Raw genomic sequence first — 22,367 nt, forward strand, 5'->3', positions numbered from 1 at the left:
TGTTAATGTTTACTATTCTCATTGTTGCATTGTGTCTTTTCTTCCTCAGGTCTTTCTAATCCTGGGTATTATCTCCCTGCTGGAGAACATCCTGGTTATCACAGCCATAGTAAAGAACAAGAACCTCCACTCACCCATGTACTTCTTTGTCTGCAGGTGAGTTCAACATGCAACATAAAATATCGGCACCAAAAACAGTGATGATAGATTTGAGTTCTCAATGTTTACATGTTGGCCAACATGAGTGAAGAAATTCAATTTTCACATGTAGTTATTAAGTCAACTTTAAATTCACATTAAGTTGCCCTCTATGGGGCCCTGGGTCAGAAATCCGTAGGACATTTGTTATTTTTTAGAAGGGAGATGCATTTATGTGTGTTTCACAGTCTCTTCACTTTATGTAATTAATTTCCTCCTTATTTATTCTCTCGCTCCCTCTGTTTTCACTGTCTACCTTTCTCTGTGACTTAAATTGTGTAAGATTATATACATTTTTTTTTGTGTTTGAATTTGAATCAATGAAATGTGTCTCAAACAATACATAATCATAGGCAAGTTTTATACAACTATATTACAACATGATAATTATGTAATTTGATATAATTTTATATTATGTTAATTTGTTATGTGCTTCAATGGAGCCTCAGGTTTCACTGTAATAACATACATGTATATCTCTGTAGTAATGGATACATTATACTCTTTTATTGCAATGAGTTGAGTCAGTTTATATTTGTGTTGAACATAACAGGGACTTAATGTTAGTCCAATTCTACCTGCTTTTCATTTCTCCTCTTTATCAACTTCTATCTCTTTATCTTTCTCTAATTTTCATCTGAGTCAGGTAAGAAAGTAAACCCTTTGGGTTTTGAGTGATTGAGAGGAGCCAGTTGAGGTGGTTCCAGCATCAATTTATCTAATTGGGTGGAGACACCAGGGTAGACCCAGAACTCGCCGGAAGGATCATATATTTCATGTGGCTTGGGGTGGAGTTATAGTTGAATTAGAGCTAGATACTGCTACCACCACAACCTGACCCTGGATAAGTGGAGATGGATGCACAGACAAATGGATGGAGGGACAGATGGATGGATGGGTGAAAAGATAGATGATTAAATGGATCGATCACTGCATTGTTTACACTGTTGCATCAGAGCAAGATTCTATGTTGGACTAGAAAATACTCTATCTCATAGGTTGAGTAATATACCCTACATAATTGTGTAATTTCACAGGGGGAGGGCAAGGACCACAATGCAGAATCTTGCATTCACAGGGAGAAAGCACATGTACAGACTTGTGAACATCTATCTCTGTGATCAAAGTTTGATGTAACCCTGTGTGGTTGTTGCAGTTTGGCAGTAGCAGACATGCTGGTGAGTGTGTCCAATGCCTGGGAGACCATCATCATTTACCTTCTGAACAACAGACAGCTGGTGGTGGAAGACCACTTCATCCGGCAGATGGACAATGTGTTTGACTCCATGATCTGCATCTCTGTTGTTGCGTCGATGTGCAGCTTACTGGCCATCGCTGTGGACAGGTAATCAGGGAGGGAGGGAGAGAGGTGTGTATGGAAAGATGTATGTGGTAGATATCACTGCCATCTTCATTTTGAAATGCTTGTGTAACATAATAAAATTATAGAATACAATTGGAAAGCACTTAGTATAGATTTAGTTATTTAATCATTATTGGTGTTAGTATTGTTATAAAATCCAGGTCACCTCAGTTCATGCATACACACTATTACTTTTCTCTTATTATTTCTGCAAGAGATCCTCTCCAAGGCTTTTGTATGGAATATAATCTTTAATGAAAATCACAGTGCATAACTGAATTGCTCTACTTTGTCTTGAAACATGGCACAAGGTTGTGCTTTTAATCCAGTCAATGTATAAAGAACTTTAAAAAAAATGACTTAAATGAGCTTGTTTAATAATAGAGGTTGTGCAATGTAATTAGCTACCAACTGTGCATACTGGTGCTCAGAATAAACTGGGTCTTCAGTTCTCCCAGTTGTATAATAATTGCTTAGAACAAAGATATCTTTTTAGAGAGTATCCTGAAATGGACTGTGCAATTTTGCACTAATCACCTGGAACACAGATGCATTGCACAACTGCTACTATTTCTGTAAAATCCAATAATTGAATCATGTGGCAAAATGTTCCCGAATCAAATCTGTCCTCGTTATCAGTGGACAGACTTTCAGCTGAGGATTAAAAAAATGTCAGATTCATCTTTAAGTGAATTAAATAAATGTATACTTACTTGATGATTTCTTTAAACCATGTACATTTAAGATTGAATTGTAACACTATAATTCCCCTGGATATCAAGAACCTCTCTACCAAAATATGTAACTACAATATAATGCTCCGGTTTTAAAGGGCTGTTCCACTAGTTTCATACATTCAGTTCATGAGAAGTAGTACTCAGCTTCTGAAAACTATTGGAAGAATGGTTTTCTGTGGCTGCGGAGGACAATGCAATAAAAGTGTGTGAATGTGGAAAATAATTTAGGGGGCACCCGTGGGAATGCTGTTGACATTTGCAGCTAATTTACTCTAATTAGGGCTCGAGCACCTCCGGTGGGAGGCCCTATTGTATTTTGAAGGATTTGTATTTCCCTTTTGGGGCTTTTTCAGGGCCTAGACATGCTCAAATTGTTACCAAAGTTTGCAGGGAATTCAAAACCCCAGAAGTAATGTTATTCTGGAGTATTTGGAATGGGCGTGGCAAAATGGCTCAACGGCGCCCCCCGAGCCCCCCGGAATGCGTTCACATTGACCGATCTTCACAAAAATCGATACACAGGTGTATCATGACCAGACAAACAAAAAAGTCTAGTGGTGCATTGTGAAAAATGCAACAGGAAGCCCGCCATTTGCATTTCGTGGCCATTTTGGCCATATTCCACATTTTTACTTTGACGAACTTGTCCCAGGGCTTTCATCAGATCAACTTCAAATTGAGATGAGTGTCATCGCAACAAGATGGAGATACAAACTAACTCAAAGATCAATTTTTCGTCACACGGTGTGACCGTGGCGTGGCGTCAAAGTTTGATTACACGCCATCAAAACATTAGGTTCTGTATCTCAGATATATTTGGTCCAATCAAGTCCAAACTAGACATGTAAGACAAGAGTCCCGGCCTGATGACATCTACACAGAAATCATGACTTAAAATTACAGCGCCACCTGCTGGCTAAAGGAAGTGACATGTTTTATACTTTGATGAACTGCTCTTGGCTGCTTTACAATATACAGCTCAAAGAGCTCAGTCAAGTCATAGGATCATGGTCAGAATTGTGACATTTCCTCAAACCGTGTAACATTGAGGTGGCAGCGAAGGTTCATTCTTCGCCAAAGGAGACGATGTGTCATAACTCCAGTGCGCATTGTCCTATCACCGCCCAAACTTCTGTCTCATGATCAGAGACCAAGCCTGAACAGCTCTATGTGTCAATATTTCCTCAGTGTCATAGCGCCCACCTACTGATTCGCCATGAAACAGGAAGTACTTTGTAAATCTACTCTGCACTATCCAACCGGCTCCGAACTACTGACCTATGATCACAATCCTGACCTGAACAGCTCCATATATTAATATTAGTTCAGGGTCATAGCACCACCTACTGATCAGTGTGATAATTAAGATGTTGTAACATTGTCCAATTGACACAAAATTGCTCACGCTACATCAGAGCTCCTACTTCAACAGATATATTAGTCTGTAGGTAATAATAGTGATGGCGCCACCTACTGGCAACAGGAAGTAAGCTTTGTTTTTACAACTATCATTCGATTTACATAAAATGTTCACAGTGTGATGTGCAATTGATAGCGGGACCGTAATGAGCAATTAGCAGGCAAGGATCGAACATCGCGTGACGGACGCAGGAAGTGAAGCGTTATCCTTGCCTTAGTGCGCAAAACGCATGCAACGCAGAGACGTGCGCTTGGTCATTGATCGCTCTCTCCACTGACCGCAACAGGCTTCGAAATGCGTGTGCTCGGGCCCGTTAGTGCTACAACGTAGCCCTAGTTCTGATTAGATTTGATGGCAGGACAAAAATCAAACTTTTGTCAGGTGTGTGTGTTCTGCTCATGATCCTTTGTAAAGTCAAAACACCACTTTGTAACAACACTGGAAACCTGCAAGAGTCCTTTTGTGTGTTCAAAAGTGCACCTGTTACATCAATTTCACATTCTCTCAGGTAAATCCTATGGGAATTAAGCCTTTAATGCACATTTGACAACAAATTATCAGAGCAAAACACGATTTATCACAGAGTGACAGATAGCAGCGTGCAGTGTTTGTCCTTTTAGCAAAAATATACCATTCTGTTCATCCAGCCACCATCTGATCAATGTTGCACTTTAGATTTTGGTTCCTGCGGTACATGTTTTTGGTATTTTTGTTGCTCCCTATGTGCATATCTCAAAATGCTTTATCACTTCTATTTTCCAATACAATATAAACATATTTAATTAGTTTCATGATGATTGGACATATATTTAAAGAGTTATGGTTAATTTCCCGCTAAGCCCCGCCCTTGGCAAAAGGTTTTGACTAAAAGCAATTTTTTGACCAATCCCGCTCAATTACAATAGAAATGTGTATCTCAGTCTCACAATGCTTTATACTGGTTTTGGAATGGATTGGCTGAAAAACTAAAAAGTAGATGTGACATTACTGTTTTTTTATTTATGCAAATTATCAAAAATCCATCACAGTAGACAGTTATGGTTAAAGAGGCTTTTTTGTAGCACACATTGATTAGGAATGTATGTGAAATTTTAAGTTAATCATACTCACTGTGTGAGGGAGGTGGCCTGTCAAATTTAATAGCGCCACCATTGGCAATAGACCCGTTGGGGTCATATTTGTTGGGCCTTACTTTTACATCATTCCCAATGAATGTGCCAATTTTCCTGTTTCTAACCCAAAATATTTTGAAGACATCCCATAAAATAGGCAAATATTTAATGGGCCACGCCCCCTTTTGCCAATCTATCCTGCACTTGAGATTGCCCCCGGAGCATTCGTACCAAATTTGGTGAAATTCGGTTCAGTGGTTACTGCGCTACAGATTTGGGGAGTTTTTGGGGCATCTATGGGCAAAACTTTGCTCTGCCCGTTTCCGGATATAATTTAAACATATCTATTGGACAAACTGTTGATAAATTCTGCTAATTTCCAGCTTAGCCCCATTGACAAAACATTTTGTTAATAGCAGCCAGGATTTTTGACCAATCCTGCTAATTTAAAATAGAAATGTGTATCTAGGATGTAAAAACAAAAAGGAGATGTCACATTCAAATTTTTCAATTCATGCAAATTATGAAAAATCTATCATGGTGGACTTTTATGGTCCAATTGGCTTTATTGTTGAGCACTATTGGCTTTTGGCTGATTGAGGTCATGTTTCTTGGAAACACACACATCAATTCCAGTCATTTTGCCAAGGTTCATGTATCTACCTCATTCCGCATTGAGGCGGCTGACACCAAATAATAATAGCAAGGCGGAGCAAAAAAGCAAGGCGGAGCCACACTAAGGCCACCGCCTTAGATGTGGCTGATGTTTGAACCAGAAGGACTACTTCATGCCAGGATGGTGGCGCTGCCATTTTGCCTCAGCTGCGCACGTGTACCATCCAAGTAAAATGTATCAATATCCATACTCGTGATGAACGAAAATCCTCATTGGATAGCTGTGTCCACATCATTCCATTATAGGCCAGCCACACACAGAGCTCCTCCCCTACACAGAGCCTATAAAAAGTTCACTGCTGCAGCGCCACACAACACAATATTGTCATTGTCACAGCCACACCACACACACACACCACATAATTAACATCATGTTTTACTTTAACAGGTAGTAAAAGATACAGATACAGATAATGGTGTACTCGCTCATCCCTAGTTACAACCACTTCTCTTTGTTGGCATTCTATTGAAGGTCAAGAGGTGGCAAAAGTACTCAAATTTTTTACTTAAATAGAAGTACAGATACTTGTGTAAAAAAAGCCTGCTAAAAGTAGAAGTACTGATTCAACTCCTTTACTCAAGTAAAAGTATCTAAGTACAGGCTCTGAAATGTACTTAAGTACAAAAGTAAAAAGTAAAACATTTTAATTATACATGATGCCAAATTTCAGACAGAATAATAAAGACTGAACTGAACCGAGGTCCTGCATGAGCACCTGGATAATTGTTTACAGGGAATAAATGGATTGGGAATGTGCTCAGCCCCGCCGGAGTCGGTCACTGCCCTGGCGGAGCACCGAGAAGGCGATCAAACTTATTCTAGAGGAAGTAAAAGTAGTAACAAGGTTTCTGCAGATGAACCTGCGGAAGGATCATTACCGGTACAGCCGCTCGACCTTGGTCGATCACGGAAGCCTGACCAACCTCCGGACACTTAGGGTCTCGCGCTGCCCCCCGGTGGCCCACACGCCGCCGTCTCCCAAGGCAGGGGGCAAGCGAGAGGTGCGCAGTGCGTAAAAGCGTGCAGTGCGCCAAACTTCGCTGCTCATGCAATAGATGGGAAATGTCTTGCTTCTCCGAATGTGTTCAGTTGTCATCGGTTGTGTTTCCTGGTTCACTTTCTTCGTCAACAAGGTCTCAAGGCTTCCCTGACCAAATTTGCGGAGGATCAAACTTGTTAGGCTCTTCCGACCAAATTTCACATGCATCAGGTAAACGGGCTAGCCAAAATGTAAAACATGACAATTCCTTTTACAGGGTGCCTTGACTATTATTAAATATTATCATATGGATCTGTTCAGGGAAGGACCTTTGTTGTACATGTGAAGTATGACGCCGTTTGGACAATATACCTCTATGTGTGAAAACGCCTAATATCATGCCAAATTTGAACGTTCAATCAAAAATGACTGACTTTCTGTTAGTTTTGGCGAAGAGTGGCAAGAGAATCTTTTCTGTGTCTCTGCATGATACACATGTGAGCATAATCGAGCCACATACCTTCCTGAGTACTTTAAGATACACACATTTTCACCAGACCTGATATGCCTGTCAAATTTTTTTTTTCAACTTCTGTTTATTGGAATTTTACATAGATAATTCACAGAGTCAACATTTGAAATACATCCTACATAACTCCCTTCCCATGTGCCCTCCCCCCACCCCAACCCAGCATCCCCTTGACAGACACCACCAAATATTTAAAGGGGACATAGCATGCAAATTCCACTTTGTTAGTGCTTCTACACGTTAATGTGGGTATCTGGCATGTCTACCAACCCCAAAACTCTGGAAAAAAAAACACTCGCGCGTTTTGTTATGGTTCCTCTAAGTCAGAAACGTCATGCTTGAGTGACTCGAATGAGCTTCCTGTGTTTTGTGTCGTAACAATACACTGGAAGTCTCCCTACATGGCCTTGGCCCACCCCCCACCTCATCCCCCCCGCCCCCCCACACTCGTTACGCCGGGTTTACACCGGACGCAGCGAGGCTGCGAGGCAGCGCAGCGCCGTTCCCAAGTGCGCAGCCGCCTGGCTGTTCACACGGGACTTGCATTTCTCCGCGCTGGTCAGCCCGCGATTCACTCACATGTGGCATTCGTCTGGATCGTTGGGACTGGGAGGCTGCAGCAGTTGCTCGGGCGCGACTGCTCGCTCTCCCATGCGTGAGCTGGAATTTGTGTCAACGCCACACAGCCAGCAGTGTGGAAGACTTCTGCAGTGTTCAGCACTACTGTAACACTGGCACAAACACACAGAGCCCCCCCACTCGTTACGCCGGGTTTACACCGGACGCAGCGAGGCTGCGAGGCAGCGCAGCGCCATTCTCAAGCGCGCAGCCACCTGTGCTGTTCACACGGGATGCGCATTTCTCCGCGGTGGTCAGCCCGCGATTCTGCTTTCTCCGCTTGTTGTTATACCCGTTGAATGTCGGGGTTTGGGGTAAATGATGGTCTTCATAGCCTCCCCCACCCCTCTTTTTCTCTCTCTGTCTGTCTGCTTGTGTGCTTGTAGTGGATGGGCAGAGGGGGACATTTAATTATGTGATTGGGAAAATTAAAACTCCAGGACAACAGAAGGGGAATACAAAGTATGGGATGCATATTTGATAATTTATATCATATAAAATATGTAATTTATATCGTTTAAAATCATGGGGTTGAGAGGGGGGAGGGGGGAGCTGGCTCATTAGCATTTAAAGGAACAGGCACTCAAAACAGGTCACTCTGTGGAGGGCTGTTTTATACAGGGTAAAAAGGGTGCTGTTTTAAATGATCCTTGTGGTATTTTGACCAAAGTATGTTACAGACATTTCATTAAGACCCCAAGGAACCATATCAACTTGTGGTAAAATGGGCATACAATGTCCCCTTTAAATAAATGTCTCTATACAATGTTGAGTAAATAACACACAAAACAAAAACAATGAATAAATAAACATGTAATGTACACTCCTTATAAAACTAAGTACATCAGCACTGTGCTATACCAAAGGAATTATGAATCCTCCCAGTCTGTTATTTGGGTTAAATTGTCATAGTATGCAAGAAAAGGCCTCCATACCCTTTCAAATGTATCTGTAACTCCCCTCAGTGTATATTTAATCTTTTCAAGCTTCAAATAGAACATGATCTCTTTAAGCCATCTTGTATGAGATGGTGGCACCGGCCTCTTTCAGTTAAGGACGATAAGGCGCCGAGCTAAGAGAGTGGTAAAGGCGATCACAACATGCATGCCAACCGGCCATACCCGAAGGGGCATCACCCCAAAGAGTTGAGGTTCAATCGTCATGCCATAGATGTCACTAAGCGATCCAAAGATTTTCTCCCAATATTAGGGTATATTCTTGCTAATTTCTCCTTGGTGAAATGGAGACGATGAACTATCTTAAACTGTATTAGACCGTGCCTGGCACAGGGGGAGGAGGAATGAACCCGGCCAAGGATTGAAGCCCACTGACCATCAGCAAATGACAGGCCTAGGTCTTGTTCCCAAAGTGTCCTTAAATTATTCAGAGACTGTGGGTTTATCGCGTCAATTTCCCCATAAATCCGGGAGATGGCGCCCTTGAGACCAGCATTAAATCCTAGGAGACTATCTAAGGGCGTGCTTGGGGGTTGCGCAGGGAAAGGATGGTAACCCCTTTGTACAAAGTGCCTAATCTGTAGGTATCGAAAAAAATGGGAACGGGGCAACGCATACCTCCCTGACAATTGATCAAATGAAGCGAACACCTTGTTAACATATAGATCCTTAACAAGTCTAATCCCATTGCCATGCCAGGCCCGAAAGGCCAGATCTGACTTGGAAGGGGTGAAAAGATGATTTGCAAGAATAGGAGCCTGTATTGATGAGCTCTGCAAGCCAAAATGCTTCCGAAATTGTACACAGATCTTCAAAGTAAGGGCAACTACAGGGTTTTTGAAAGAACCAGAGTTAAGAGGTAAAGGAGCTGTGACCAGGGAGTGGAGTTGTAATTTAAAAGATTCCAATTTAACCCAAGCGGGAGCTTCCACATCTGCACCACTATTAGCCCACATTATGACCTTTTGAATATTGCAGGCCCAGTAATAGTGAAGAAAATTAGGCATTGACATTCCTCCTAACTTTTTCGGCCTTTGTAAAAAAGTTCTGCGAATACGGGGGGCCTTTCCATCCCATATAAATGCAAATAGTATTTGGTCCAGTGTAAAAAAATGTTTTTTAGGAATGAAAATCGGAATACATTGATACAAATACAGAAACCTAGGAAGAACATTCATCTTGATTAGGTTAATCCGGCCAGCTAATGATAAGGGTAATGTGCGCCAGCGGTTTATGTCCTGCCTGCATCGATCCAATAATGGTGTGAAGTTTAGTTTATATAACTTGTGAAAAGACCGCGGCACCACCACCCCAAGGTATTTAAAATGGGAAGACACTCTCTTGAATGGGAAGGCTGTGGCCGGGATATCGAGAGCTGCTTTGTTTATGGGATAAAGTTCGCTTTTTTCTAAATTCAGTTTGTAACCTGAAAACTTTCCAAATCGTTCCAAGGTAGACAGGATGTGCGGCAAAGAATATACTGGGTTAGCAATGTACAAAAGTAAATCATCGGCATAAAGCGAGAGCTTGTGTGTTGTGTCCCCTTGAGTTATCCCTTCAATTGCCTGGCATTGACGAATAGAAGCCGCAAGCGGTTCAATCGCCAGAGCAAAAAGCAGGGGACTCATAGGACAGCCCTGTCTCGTGCCTCTATGTAGTGGGAAATATTTTGAGTGAGAGTCATTAGTATGGACAGAGGCTAAGGGAGAGGCGTACAACAATTTAACCCAGGAGATAAAATCATCACCAAAGCCAAATTTCCTCATGGTCATAAATAAATATTCCCACTCCACCCGGTCGAACGCCTTCTCTGCATCTAAGGATATTACAAGCTCAGGATCATCCAAACTGGTGGTAGTATAAATAATATCGAACAGCCTACGGATATTAGAATAGGAATGTCCGCTACGAATAAATCTGGTTTGGTCAGGTAGCACCAGCTTGGGAAGAGCTTTTTCAAGCCGCAGAGCAAGGGACTTAGGGAGAATTTTACAGTCCACATTTAGAAGGGAAATCGGTCTGTGAGACCCGCACAACAAGGGGTCTTTGTCCTTTTTAGGTAGGAGACAGATGGAGGCTTGGTTCAGGGTTTCAGGGAGATGGCCAATTGAAAATGATTCATTAAACATTGATAGTAGTATTGGGGATAAGTCTTCTGCAAATTTCTTAAAGAACTCCACTGGGAACCCGTCTGGTCCAGGGGATTTGCCAGATTGCATATATTTAATGGCACCACAAACCTCCTCCAGCGTCAGGGGGGAATCGAGGGCATCTTTCTGAGAGTCCTCAAGGGTTGGTAGGTTCAAATTCCGAAAAAACGACTCTGAATCGGAAGCCTCATCATCATATTCAGACGAGTATAAGTTTGTATAAAACGCTACAAAAGCATCATTAATCTCCTTGTGGTCTGTGGTCACTGAACCCGAGGTGGTCTTGATTTGAGTTATCTGGCGTGAGGTTGCAGTTTGGGGGGCTTGGTGAGCGAGAAGCCGGCCTGCTTTGTCGCCAAACTCATAAAACGAATGTCGGGACTTTAATAACAGCTGCTCTGCTGCTGAGGTGGAGGCTAGATCAAACTCAGTCTGTAGGTGAATCCGCTTTTGATAAAGTTCTGGAGTAGGCGTCGAGGCATACTGATTATCCAGCTGTGAAATTTTGACAGAAAGCTCTTTCAATTTGGCCATCCTCGCCTTTTTGGTATTTGAGGCATAGCCAATAATTTGGCCTCGCAAGTATGCTTTCAGCGCTTCCCATATGGTGCTATGAGATACCTCCGGTGATGCATTGGTCTCAATAAAAATGTGTATGTGGGTTTGGATGAATTTTACAAAAGCGCTGTCTGAGAGTAGAAGAGGGTTCAGGCGCCACTGTTTATATGGGGCAGGATGATCAGGGAAATCTAGTTCAAAGGATAGGGGAGCGTGATCAGATATAACTATACTATGATAAGTGGGAGGGCTAGAAGAGGGTATAAGCCGGGCATCTAGAATAAAATAATCAATCCTGGAAAATGTATGGTGAACTGGTGAAAAGAAAGAAAAAGCCTTTCCTGTAGGGAAGTGTAAACGCCAGGGGTCAACCATTCCATACTGCTCAATAAAGGTACTAATAGCTGTGGCCATTTTAGACAGTGGTGCATGTCTGGTAGAAGACTGATCAAGACTGGGGCAGAGAACACAATTAAAGTCACCCCCAACAATCAAGTGGTGGCTATTGATCCCAGGGACAGTAGAGAAAAAAGAGTTAATAAAAGCGCTGTCATCCCAGTTTGGAGCGTATACACTGGCGAGGATAACAGGTTTATTGAAAAGCTGACCGGTGACTATGACGAACCGGCCATTTGTGTCTGCAATTACCTGATCACTATCAAAGGTAAAACTTTTGTGTATAAGAATAGCTGCGCCCCTGGCCCTAGTGTTGAACTTGGAATGAAAGACTTTCCCCACCCAACTCCTCTGAATACCCGAAACATCTGCCCTTCGTAGGTGTGTCTCTTGGAGGAAGGCTACCCCTACCCCAAGTTGACCTAAATGTGCCAGTACCTTGTTCCTCTTCACAGGGTGATTCAGCGATTTCACATTCCAAGAGATGAACTTCACTTTTCTACCACTATTTCTAACTGTACTCATACTTTACAGAGTTGTGCTGTACTAGCATATATAGGGCAGGAAGACAGAACATTGCGGGATGTCCATAGATGATAAGAGTAAGACATTCAAAAAAACAAAAAGATGCGACGTGTACATTACATTACAAAAAGACAGCAAAATAAAAAGGATGCTTCCCCCCCTCCCCCAGCACTTAACCAAACTAAGTGCATTAAAACCCCAGAAAACAAGTGCAAAAAGGTCCATCTTAGCTAAACAACGCTTGCACCTAACTCTCCTCATCTAACAGAGGATAACGAAACACGTTTAAAAAGTAAATTATTATGTTGTTTACCTCCTTTGATAACATATCTGTCTGGTATTTGTCACGAGGCTATATTCTGCCTGACACATTTTTCCATCAAACATCCCACCTTCTACAAACAGGCCATTGAGCTTTCATATTCCAATATAATTAGGGCAGGCTACTATTCCCAGATTGGCCCATTCAAAAGAAAATAATAAAAAATACAAAATAAGGAAAAATAGAAATATAGAACACAGGCAAGTAGAAATTCTGAAGTAGCATTAACGTAGACAACTGTGCATTTTGATGTAACGTTAGCCTACATTTGTCTCACGGAGTATGCCCTCACGCTATAGATTGGGTTACATTGTCACAGTCTTGTACTGGCTATTTTTTTTTAAGGTTGTTGTGAAAAAAGTAATAATACATTAAAATGATATTAAACAAAGATATTACAATCAATATCGTAATTTTAAAATCCTTGTGGGTCTTTCTCCCAGCTTGCCGGTGATTCGCAAGGCATTCTGGGTACCCCTCCGTTTGAAGTGAGGGTCTGAAAAATCTCCGTTTGGAGGGGTATAAAGCCCTATGCCTTGGCCCTACCCCTCCGTCCAAACAGGTATTGGGAAAGACTACCCCTACACGTGAACGTGCAAAATGAAGAGGAAGGGCTAAGGGGTGAAATGGGATTGGGCCTTTGTGTCAATTGATTAATATGTGAGTATCAATTTTTTTGACAACCCTAATATGGGCTATACAGATAAAATGTTATGATGATATTAATTTAATGAATGATCAGTCTTGTACTGGCTGTAGTGAGCCTACATACCATCACTCTCTGTCGTTTTCTGATGTCACCGCTGGTAGAATCTTGGCCTTGACAAAAGCAGCCGCCTCCGTTGGGGTTTCAAACTCGTACTTCTTTCCGTTGAAAAGGAACCGGAGCCTTGCTGGGTGTAGCAGAGAGTATTTCACTCCCGCCTCCCGAAGCTGTTTCTTGACTGGGAGGAACGCGGTTCTTCTACGTAGTAGGTCCGCGCTGAGATCGGGGTAAAAGCTGATCTTTGCTCCTCTGTATTTCAGCTGCCCTTTCTCCCACGACATCCGCAGAATCTGCTCCTTCGTCTGGTAGTAATGCATGCGCACCACCATAGCCCGCAGGGGACCTGTCGGCTGTGGCGGTCTCAGAGTGCGATGGGCACGGTCCACCACAGGTGGGCGAGTGAAACTGTCCTCTCCAAACACCTCGGTCAGGAACTTTTCTATAAAGGCAGAGGGGTGGTTTCCTTCAATTTTCTCCTCCAGACCAGTCACCCTGATATTATTCCTCCTTGAGAAATTTTCCAGAGTGTCCAGTTTAGCGTGTAGCTTAGAGTTTTCAGCTTGCAGTGCCGTGTGGGAAGTTTCAAGCTTAGTAACTCTCTGATCCACGTCCGTCAGAGAGGTTTCGATGCCTGCAATTTTTTCAACGTGCATGGAGACGGTCGTTTGGAGGGTCGAAACAGATGAACGTAGCTCTGATAATATCTCGTCCCTCACCGCAGCCACATCCTCTTTGATGCCATCTCGCAGTTCTTTCAGTGCCCCGTGCATTAGCTCCAAGCTAGCACTGCCTGACGTTTGCTTGCTAGCACCGGCTTCGGGCGGCATGGCCTGATCATTCTTGCCAGCTTGTTTACCTCTACCGGCTTTGTTTGACATATAAACGATTAATGGAGTAGGAGGTTTAAGTAAAGGAATGCGACGCGACTTTAAACTAAATACATGTTTTTAACAAATAAAATATGAAATAGGTGAGGAGAGTTTCCAGAAGACGTCCTCACTCCGCCATGACACTGGAAGTCCCCCTAAATGTGGTGAGTTTTTTAAGTACATTTAGGCCCCCAAAAATTTATTTTTCAGAAGAAGAAGAAGCAGATTCAGAGCAACCCATATATGGTCCTCGCAGATGGTGATGCTCGGGCCTAATTATTGGAGTATCCCTTAAAATGTACAACAATAAGATAACATATGTAGTGCCTCAGAACATAGTTAACCGTAAACCTGTTGTAGCACTTTGATGAATTTGCACTTGCTGTGGAAAAGGGGCAACAGCTCCTATCAGAGCAAATTTAAATCATTTGTTAAGAGGTAAAGGACAGGGGATGTTGCACCTTGTTAAGCCCAATGAGACAAATTGGGAATTATGTATATAGGCTTGGGTTCTCACGATTTCAAACTCGATACCAATACCCAGGAAAATACTAGATTTCGATACGACAGGGGGAAAAAATTACAAAAAAATAAGAGGCATAAAAAATGTTCTACTAAAGTTTAGAACAATACAAACAATATCATCAACATCACTGTTTTTGTCCAGTTGCTGGTCGACTCTTCTCAGCTTCAATCTGGGACTTTAAGAGAATCATGACACTTTTAAGACACAAACAATTGTGTTATCCTGTTAAATTAACAATGTCTATTAATGTTACAGATGGTCAGGACTGATAACGTTTGAGGCCTAGCTTCCACATTAACGTTAGTCGTTTTATTATTAGCCATAGCTGCTATCCGCTAGCTTAATGATAACTTAAACGACTGCTAATGTGGCGATCGGCTAATTGCTAATAGTTAAACGGCTAACATTAACGTGTGCCACCAGCCAGTTTAATGTTTAGAATAACTGTAACTGAATTCAATGTTCAAATTTATCATTTGTCGGTCTTTATGAGGCTTCACCAAGTTTGTTGTACTTGGTCGCCACCACTTTGTCGCATTGTTTGCTTATCAACATCGTTAGCCTTTCCCTGGTCGTTTGCCTTGTAGGCAAAATGCTTTCAAATGGCACTCTAGCTTTTTTCATTTTCGACTAAAACTAGTCGGGAAGGCCCTTCAGCAGCAGCACTTGCCATGTTAAGTTTTATAGTGGTGACACCAGCTCAGTGTCTTGAACGTCAACTTACGTTCTTGTGTTCAGCTGCTAGTGAGGGGAGGGGCTGTGTGCTTGCCTGTCTGCAGCAGTGCTGTGTGAAGTTTTTGCCCAATCCCATTTCACCCCTTGGCCCTACCCCTACCCCTTAAATCTTCCTGTACGAATTGGGACAGCCCTTCAAGAAGCCGTTACATGATTAGTAGTCGTCGCGAAAACCAGACACGTCATCAGAAGTCGTCGATGTAAACAGAAGAGACAGTTTTGACAGGGATGTCATTGTAATAACATTGTTGAGATCTTAAATAAACCAATGCTATTGTTTGCAGTTTCTAAAGTGTCAAACCTTTAATATCCAAATAACATCTGTGCTAATGCAGGTGAATCAATAACATTTGAAATTGAAAAGCTTGGATGCTCTGCATCATACATGTATGAATCAAAAGCACACAGCTTCAGACTGCTAGCAGTGGTCTGTAGGCAACCCTGCCACGATGCTTTGTAATTTGAGGGGCAATTCAGTAACATCACTGCCATACACGTGTTCAATCAAGTGCATTGTGTGTCTTCAAAGAGGGGCAATGCGACATGACATTATGTAAAATTCGGGATTATCATGAGAAAAAAAAGATCGCTTGCATGCTAATGTTAGTATGCTAACGCTATAGTTCTCGAGATCTATTTTTTTTTAAGGTTGTTGTGAAAAAAGTAATAATACATTAAAATGATATTAAACAAAGATATTACAATCAATATCGTAATTTTAAAATCCTTGTGGGTCTTTCTCCCAGCTTGCCGGTGATTCGCAAGGCATTCTGGGTACCCCTCCGTTTGAAGTGAGGGTCTGAAAAATCTCCGTTTGGAGGGGTATAAAGCCCTATGCCTTGGCCCTACCCCTCCGTCCAAACAGGTATTGGGAAAGACTACCCCTACACGTGAACGTGCAAAATGAAGAGGAAGGGCTAAGGGGTGAAATGGGATTGGGCCTTTGTGTCAATTGATTAATATGTGAGTATCAATTTTTTTGACAACCCTAATATGGGCTATACAGATAAAAATGTTATGATGATATTAATTTAATGAATGATCAGTCATAAATTCACGATTCAATGGATATCCGTTCTCTATGTTAAAATAACACACTGCAACAAACGGATACAAAAATATGACATTGACTTACTAATATCTACTGGGAATGGAATATTAACAAGGATAACAAAACAAGAAATATGCTAAATCTATCTGTATCAATGGAATAGAAAGGTGATAATTTGGGTGACAGTGAAAAATAATACGTTAAAGTGTGATAACATTACCGGCAACTATGAAAGTAAATTTAGAGATTATACTTCTGGTAACAACATCAACCCAATCATTAGTGCAGAATCAGATGATTGGACGGAGCCTAGTTGAATGAGTGCTGCTGTGACCTTCTTGGCTGGAACTCAAACCATGGTTCAGTGTAACATCACATCGGGTCTAGGTGGTGTGTCCTTGAGATGACCTCAGTTGTTCAGCAGGGAGTTCTGCGAGGGGTCTCAGCTTGATGTGAGTGAGGGCTCGCCTGCGCCTCTCTCAACTCTGAAAGAGACTGTTGGTGCAGGCTTGCAGTCTGCGTATTAGTAACAGGTTGGCTTCTTGACCAGTGATGATTAATTCATTTGTATGCTTGACTTCATCATACAAACAGCAGGCTGTTGATTTGGCTCTCTGAAAAACAAAACAAAAAAACTTATTTGAGAGACAGTTATTTGAAAGATAAACTTTAAATGAGAGATATTTGAAGGAAGAGTAAAAAGTCAAATGTAAAGAAGATGTTGAATTCAGGCAAATATAGGTTGTAGGGAATCATTGATGGAAATGGTAAATGGTAAATGGTTTGTATTTATATAGTGCTTTTTCTAGTCTTGATGAACACTCAAAGTGCAAATGGTAAATATATAGTTGCAAGTAAGATGAATATCTCAGACCTCAAGATTCTAAATTAAACTTTCTTTGTCTTTGAAGTCTTTGAACAGTGTAGGGATTTTATCAGATTGAAATCAATTGGAAAACAATATTTAACAAGTTACAGAAAGGTTGAACTGTATTATCTGTTTGTTTCAGACATTCAATAAAATGTGTTGGTTTTCAGTATAGAGTGGAAAGTAGGTTTTACGGTCTTAGTCTGTGATATCTCCTGAAGATAAGCACATCTCTCTGTTAATTGGCTGCATGTATGCTGGGCATCATTGCACCCCTTTGGCCAGCTCCATCTGAATAATCCGCTGTGCCAATCATGTATCTATCTGTCTATTTCGGAAGAGTAGCAACCCTTGTTTCGGGTTTCCTGTTCGAAATGTAGATTTTATGTTATTGAACGTCTTCTTAACTGTATTAAAAAATGAAGCTGAACATTTTGTCTGCAGTGACTACAGCTTATTATAATGATAATAACTTTTACTTATATAGCAACTTTCAAAAACAAAGTGACAAAGTGATTTACATTATAACAGAATTTCAAGAATCAAAAGATTAAATTTTAACATAAAAAGCAAGATAAGATAAATTAAAATGAAAGACAAATACCAACTGTTAAAATTCAGCCATACAATAAAAGTGAGTCTTAAGAAGATATTAAAAAGAAGATTTTAGGTTACCTGCCTGAGCAAAGGCCTTTAGTGCCCAGTGGAGATTTTGGAAACTGTTAGCAGGGCCCTGTTGGAGGATCTCAGGAAGCGTTCAGTCTGATAGGGGGTTAGCAAGTCAAGTATATAGAGTGGACCTTGGCCATTCACAGATTTGAAAACAAGAAGTAACATTTTTAAATCAATTAATATAACTCACAGGTAGTGAAGGGCTGCAAGGATTGGTGTAATGTAATTGCTTCTCTTAGTGCGCAATAGCCTAGCAACAGCCTCTTTCAATGTTTTGCTTACTAATACCAGAATAAAGTGCATTGCAATAGTCAAGACTGGAAGAAATATTGGCGTGCATGACATTTTCTAAGTCTGTAGAGGACAGGAAAGACCTGATCTTCTTTAACTGTCTCAGTTGGAAAAGCAGGACTGCACCACTTTGGTCACCTGAGTATCAAACAACAAACCAGAATCATTACAAGCATTACACCTATTGCGGGCCTCTTTATGGACATTATTAGATAAGTCACCCAGGAGATACTGTTAATGTCGCTAGTAGTGGGGCCAGAAAAGGTAATTATGATGAATTCCGATTTGGAGTAATTTAACTGCCAAAAGTTTTGAGTCATCCAATTTCTCATGTCAGCAAGGCAGGACACAATGCAAGACGCATCAGTTTAGCCAGGCTGTAGGGGGATATACAGCTGTATATCATCTGCATTGCTATGCATGATTTGCCCCAGGGGTAGCATATGGTAAACAAAATGGGACCCAAAATAGACCCCTGGGGCACTCCACAGAAGAGAGGAGCACATGATGAGGAAGCATCTCCCAGCATTACTGATAAGGAACCAAATAGACAGATAGGAGATAAACCAATCCAGTGCCCCATCCATGATACCAACAACATTCTTCAGACAGCTGATCAAGATATTATGGTCCACTGTATCAAAGGCAGAGCTGAAGTCATGGAGGATAACAGGATTAAAATTGAGAAACAGCCTGTGTCTGCTGCAAGCAATAAGTCATTGGTGTCATTAACTAGAGCATTGTCTGTGCTATGTAGAGAACGGAAGCCAGATTGTGATTTGATTTGATTGCTTTTTATAAAAGAAACATGTTGGGTAAAAACAATTGGCAACCATCAGAAATACAGATTTTAAAAACGAAGTGGCAATGCAGTCTGTTGGACAGGTGGATGAATTTACAGTTTTAAAAATATTTCTGGGATTATGACCCTATTTGGCTGGAGAAATGATTCATCCTTGCCTCTTTAAAAGTACACTGATAGGCATCAGGTTTAGAGAGGCAAGTGAAACACTGACTTTGTCGTTCTTCCATTTTTGCTTAGCCTTCCTGCAATGTCTTTTGAGAGACTCACTTCTTAATTTAACCATGACAGAGAAGGTTTCTGCTTTCTATATCTGACAGGTGTTATAGAATTTGACATATTTGTGCAAAAAGGTGCCCAAAAACAATAATTAAAAGCAAATAATAAAGCAGTGTTGTTGTCCACAGGATTATCATTTCAGTTCTCTAGACATGTCAAAGGTCTATTCATCTATGTCAATTGGTTTCTGTAATTCCTCAGTGGCTTGTTAAGGTTGCTAGTAAATTATAGATCACTTCAGAAATCAATATTATCAATATCAATGTTAATATCTGCAGGTACGTCACTATCTTCTATGCACTGAGGTACCACAACATAATGACAGTGAAGAGAGCTGGCTGCATCATCGGGGGAATATGGACCTTCTGCACAGGCTGTGGTATCATCTTCATCATCTACTCAGACTCCACCCCCGTCATCGTCTGCCTGGTCTCCATGTTCTTCGCAATGCTACTCATCATGGCCTCCCTCTACAGCCACATGTTCATGCTGGCCCGCTCGCACGTGAAGCGCATCGCAGCCCTGCCTGGCTACAACTCCATCCACCAGCGGGCCAGCATGAAGGGGGCCATCACACTGACCATACTGTTGGGGATCTTCATTGTCTGCTGGGCACCCTTCTTTCTCCACCTGATCCTAATGATCTCCTGTCCGCGCAACCTCTACTGTGTGTGCTTCATGTCCCACTTCAACATGTACCTCATCCTTATCATGTGCAATTCTGTGATTGACCCACTCATTTATGCCTTCAGAAGTCAGGAGATGAGGAAAACTTTTAAAGAGATAATCTGCTGTTGCAGCCTGAGGAACGCATGCAACAGCATCTGCACTCTAAAGTACTAAGAGACACAGACTGAGAGCACCAGTGACAAGATGGGTAGGATGGACTGACTGAAACTGACACTGTAACCTAACTTAGGGAGATTCTATCGACAACAAAAAAGTTAATTGCACTTTTCAGCAAAAACAGTATAAAGTTAAACACATTCTTTTTCCTAACCCTTATGGAACTGGAAAGAGGATGCTCACATTATGTAGAAATTTATTTAACTAATAACTAATTTACTGTCTCCTAATGAATGTGGCATGTACACTAAGAACTAAAACAAAGGCTCCTTAATCAGGTATGTAATTTAAAGCTGCTACAAGGAACTTTTCATTTCGGCTCCTACAAGGAACTTTTCAATTTCGTTGATTTTGGTGCCCCTAGACAAAAGCGGTACTGTTTCCACTCCTGTTGAAAAACCTTGGTAAATGGTCTGTATTTATATAGCGCTATTGTGATGCCCACTGAAAGTGCTTTACAGTACAGCTTTTACATTCACCCATTCACATACATATTCACACCGTGCATCTATGAGCAGCACTTTTCTCTATGAGAAGGGGCAATTCGGGGTTCAGACATTCTGGTTAGAGGATGACTGCTATAACCCCTGAGCCACAGCTGCCCGCTTGGTGTACCCACCATATGCATTTGTTTTGGAATGAATGAAAAAAAGACACACAGCTGTTAGCAGGATGCATCGCGATGAGGTAATGTATCTTCTTGTTGTATGATTGTTATCGTTACTTTGTCTGATTGAGAAAATTCAAATTTTTATGACATTTGGATATGACCAATTTGACCAATCTGATCTGCACGATTGAATTCCCTTGCTACTATGATCATGCCGTTTGCTGTTTTTGATGACATCATGCAGCTTTTCAAGTGCTCCCTGAGACTTAGCTTGTTGTTGAATGTATACTGTTATTATGAAGTCCCTTGTAAAAAGAACGGTCTGCACCTTGCCATGATGAGCTTTAGGTCTGGACAGCAGTGTTTGTAAAAAAATATCAGCGGCAATGCACCAGCTGTTGTTCATGTTAACACACACACCTCCTCCTCTGCCCTTGTTAGGTCTAATAGTTTATAGAAAAAACTATTTTCTCTGTGATTGTCTCATTTGCTGTTGTAGGTCATAAAGAGGCAGAAGTATTCAAATTAGACCATTTCATAACCATTCAAAAACTCCTTGTAGGGGCTTTAAACAACCAGCCAGGAAAGGAGTGGGGAGCCTGACCATCCGGCCCACCAGGCAATTCATAAATACAAATTTGATCCAGAGTTCACGAGACATGTAGACACACACACATACACAAACACACACAATCCTAGGTGAAACGATGGAATACTAACTTAAACTTATGCTCATGTTAATCATAATCATCCTGTTTACCGAGCTGTTAACATATATCCGGTGCCAATTATTTCTTCAAAGCTATTTTTGTTAACAGAGCCAGAGAGTCCATTTTATTTATTGTTTTGGTTATGTGTGGTATATTTTATGTTTTACAGTATGTATTTAGGATATTTTAATATTTTTAATTCTAATTGAAATGTCAGACTGAATATTCTTAAGAATTAAGTTAATTGCTCTGTGAAGGGTGTAGCCTGCTTGCATGATTGTGCTTATGCATTATCAGTGGTACAAAATGGCTTAAAAATTATGACAATAATTAATCAAAATATTTTCTGGGACAATATAATGTCCAAGAAAATTTGTTATTGTGACAGGCCTACCTTAATATTTTTAATAATGCACCAAATAAGAGGTTTCCTTGTACATATCCAAGCAAACTTGGTATTGCACAATGAAATATCTTGAACTGAATCGATATTGAATTGAATCGATTTGGGAAATCAGTGGCGATACCCAGCCCTAATTAAGTAAAATACCAATGTATATGGAAACTGTCAAGAAAAGGTTTAATAGGTGTATTATTGGATTCCAAAAAAACTTTGGGTGCACCTAAATTATGTGCTGGTGCACCTATATGAAAAAGTTTGGCGCACACTTGCAACCAATGTAAAAAGTTAGTCGGGAGCCCTGGTGTGATCTATTTGTTAATAACAAATAATAATTTAGTATGGCCCTCGAAGGATGTTATGAAAAATAAAATGGCCCTTGATAGATAAAAGGTTCCCCATC

The 22,367-nt window shown here is 41.1% G+C and overlaps 1 protein-coding gene across 1 annotated transcript in view; it reads left to right on the forward strand.

Annotated features, from left to right (window-relative positions):
* The window catches only part of mc5ra (melanocortin 5a receptor), a 30,114-nt gene extending 9,557 nt beyond the window's left edge, over nt 1-20,557 (forward strand). Inside the window, exons 3-5 of the mRNA XM_034611234.1 lie at nt 50-156; nt 1,355-1,543; nt 19,677-20,557. Of these exons, the coding sequence (XP_034467125.1) occupies nt 50-156; nt 1,355-1,543; nt 19,677-20,241 (861 nt within the window). The 3' untranslated portion in view covers nt 20,242-20,557. The remainder of the gene's footprint in view (nt 1-49; nt 157-1,354; nt 1,544-19,676) is intronic.
* The last annotated feature ends 1,810 nt before the right edge of the window (nt 20,558-22,367 follow it).

This window comes from Hippoglossus hippoglossus, chromosome 16 (genome assembly GCF_009819705.1).
Source record: "Hippoglossus hippoglossus isolate fHipHip1 chromosome 16, fHipHip1.pri, whole genome shotgun sequence".
Taxonomy (NCBI): domain Eukaryota; kingdom Metazoa; phylum Chordata; class Actinopteri; order Pleuronectiformes; family Pleuronectidae; genus Hippoglossus; species Hippoglossus hippoglossus.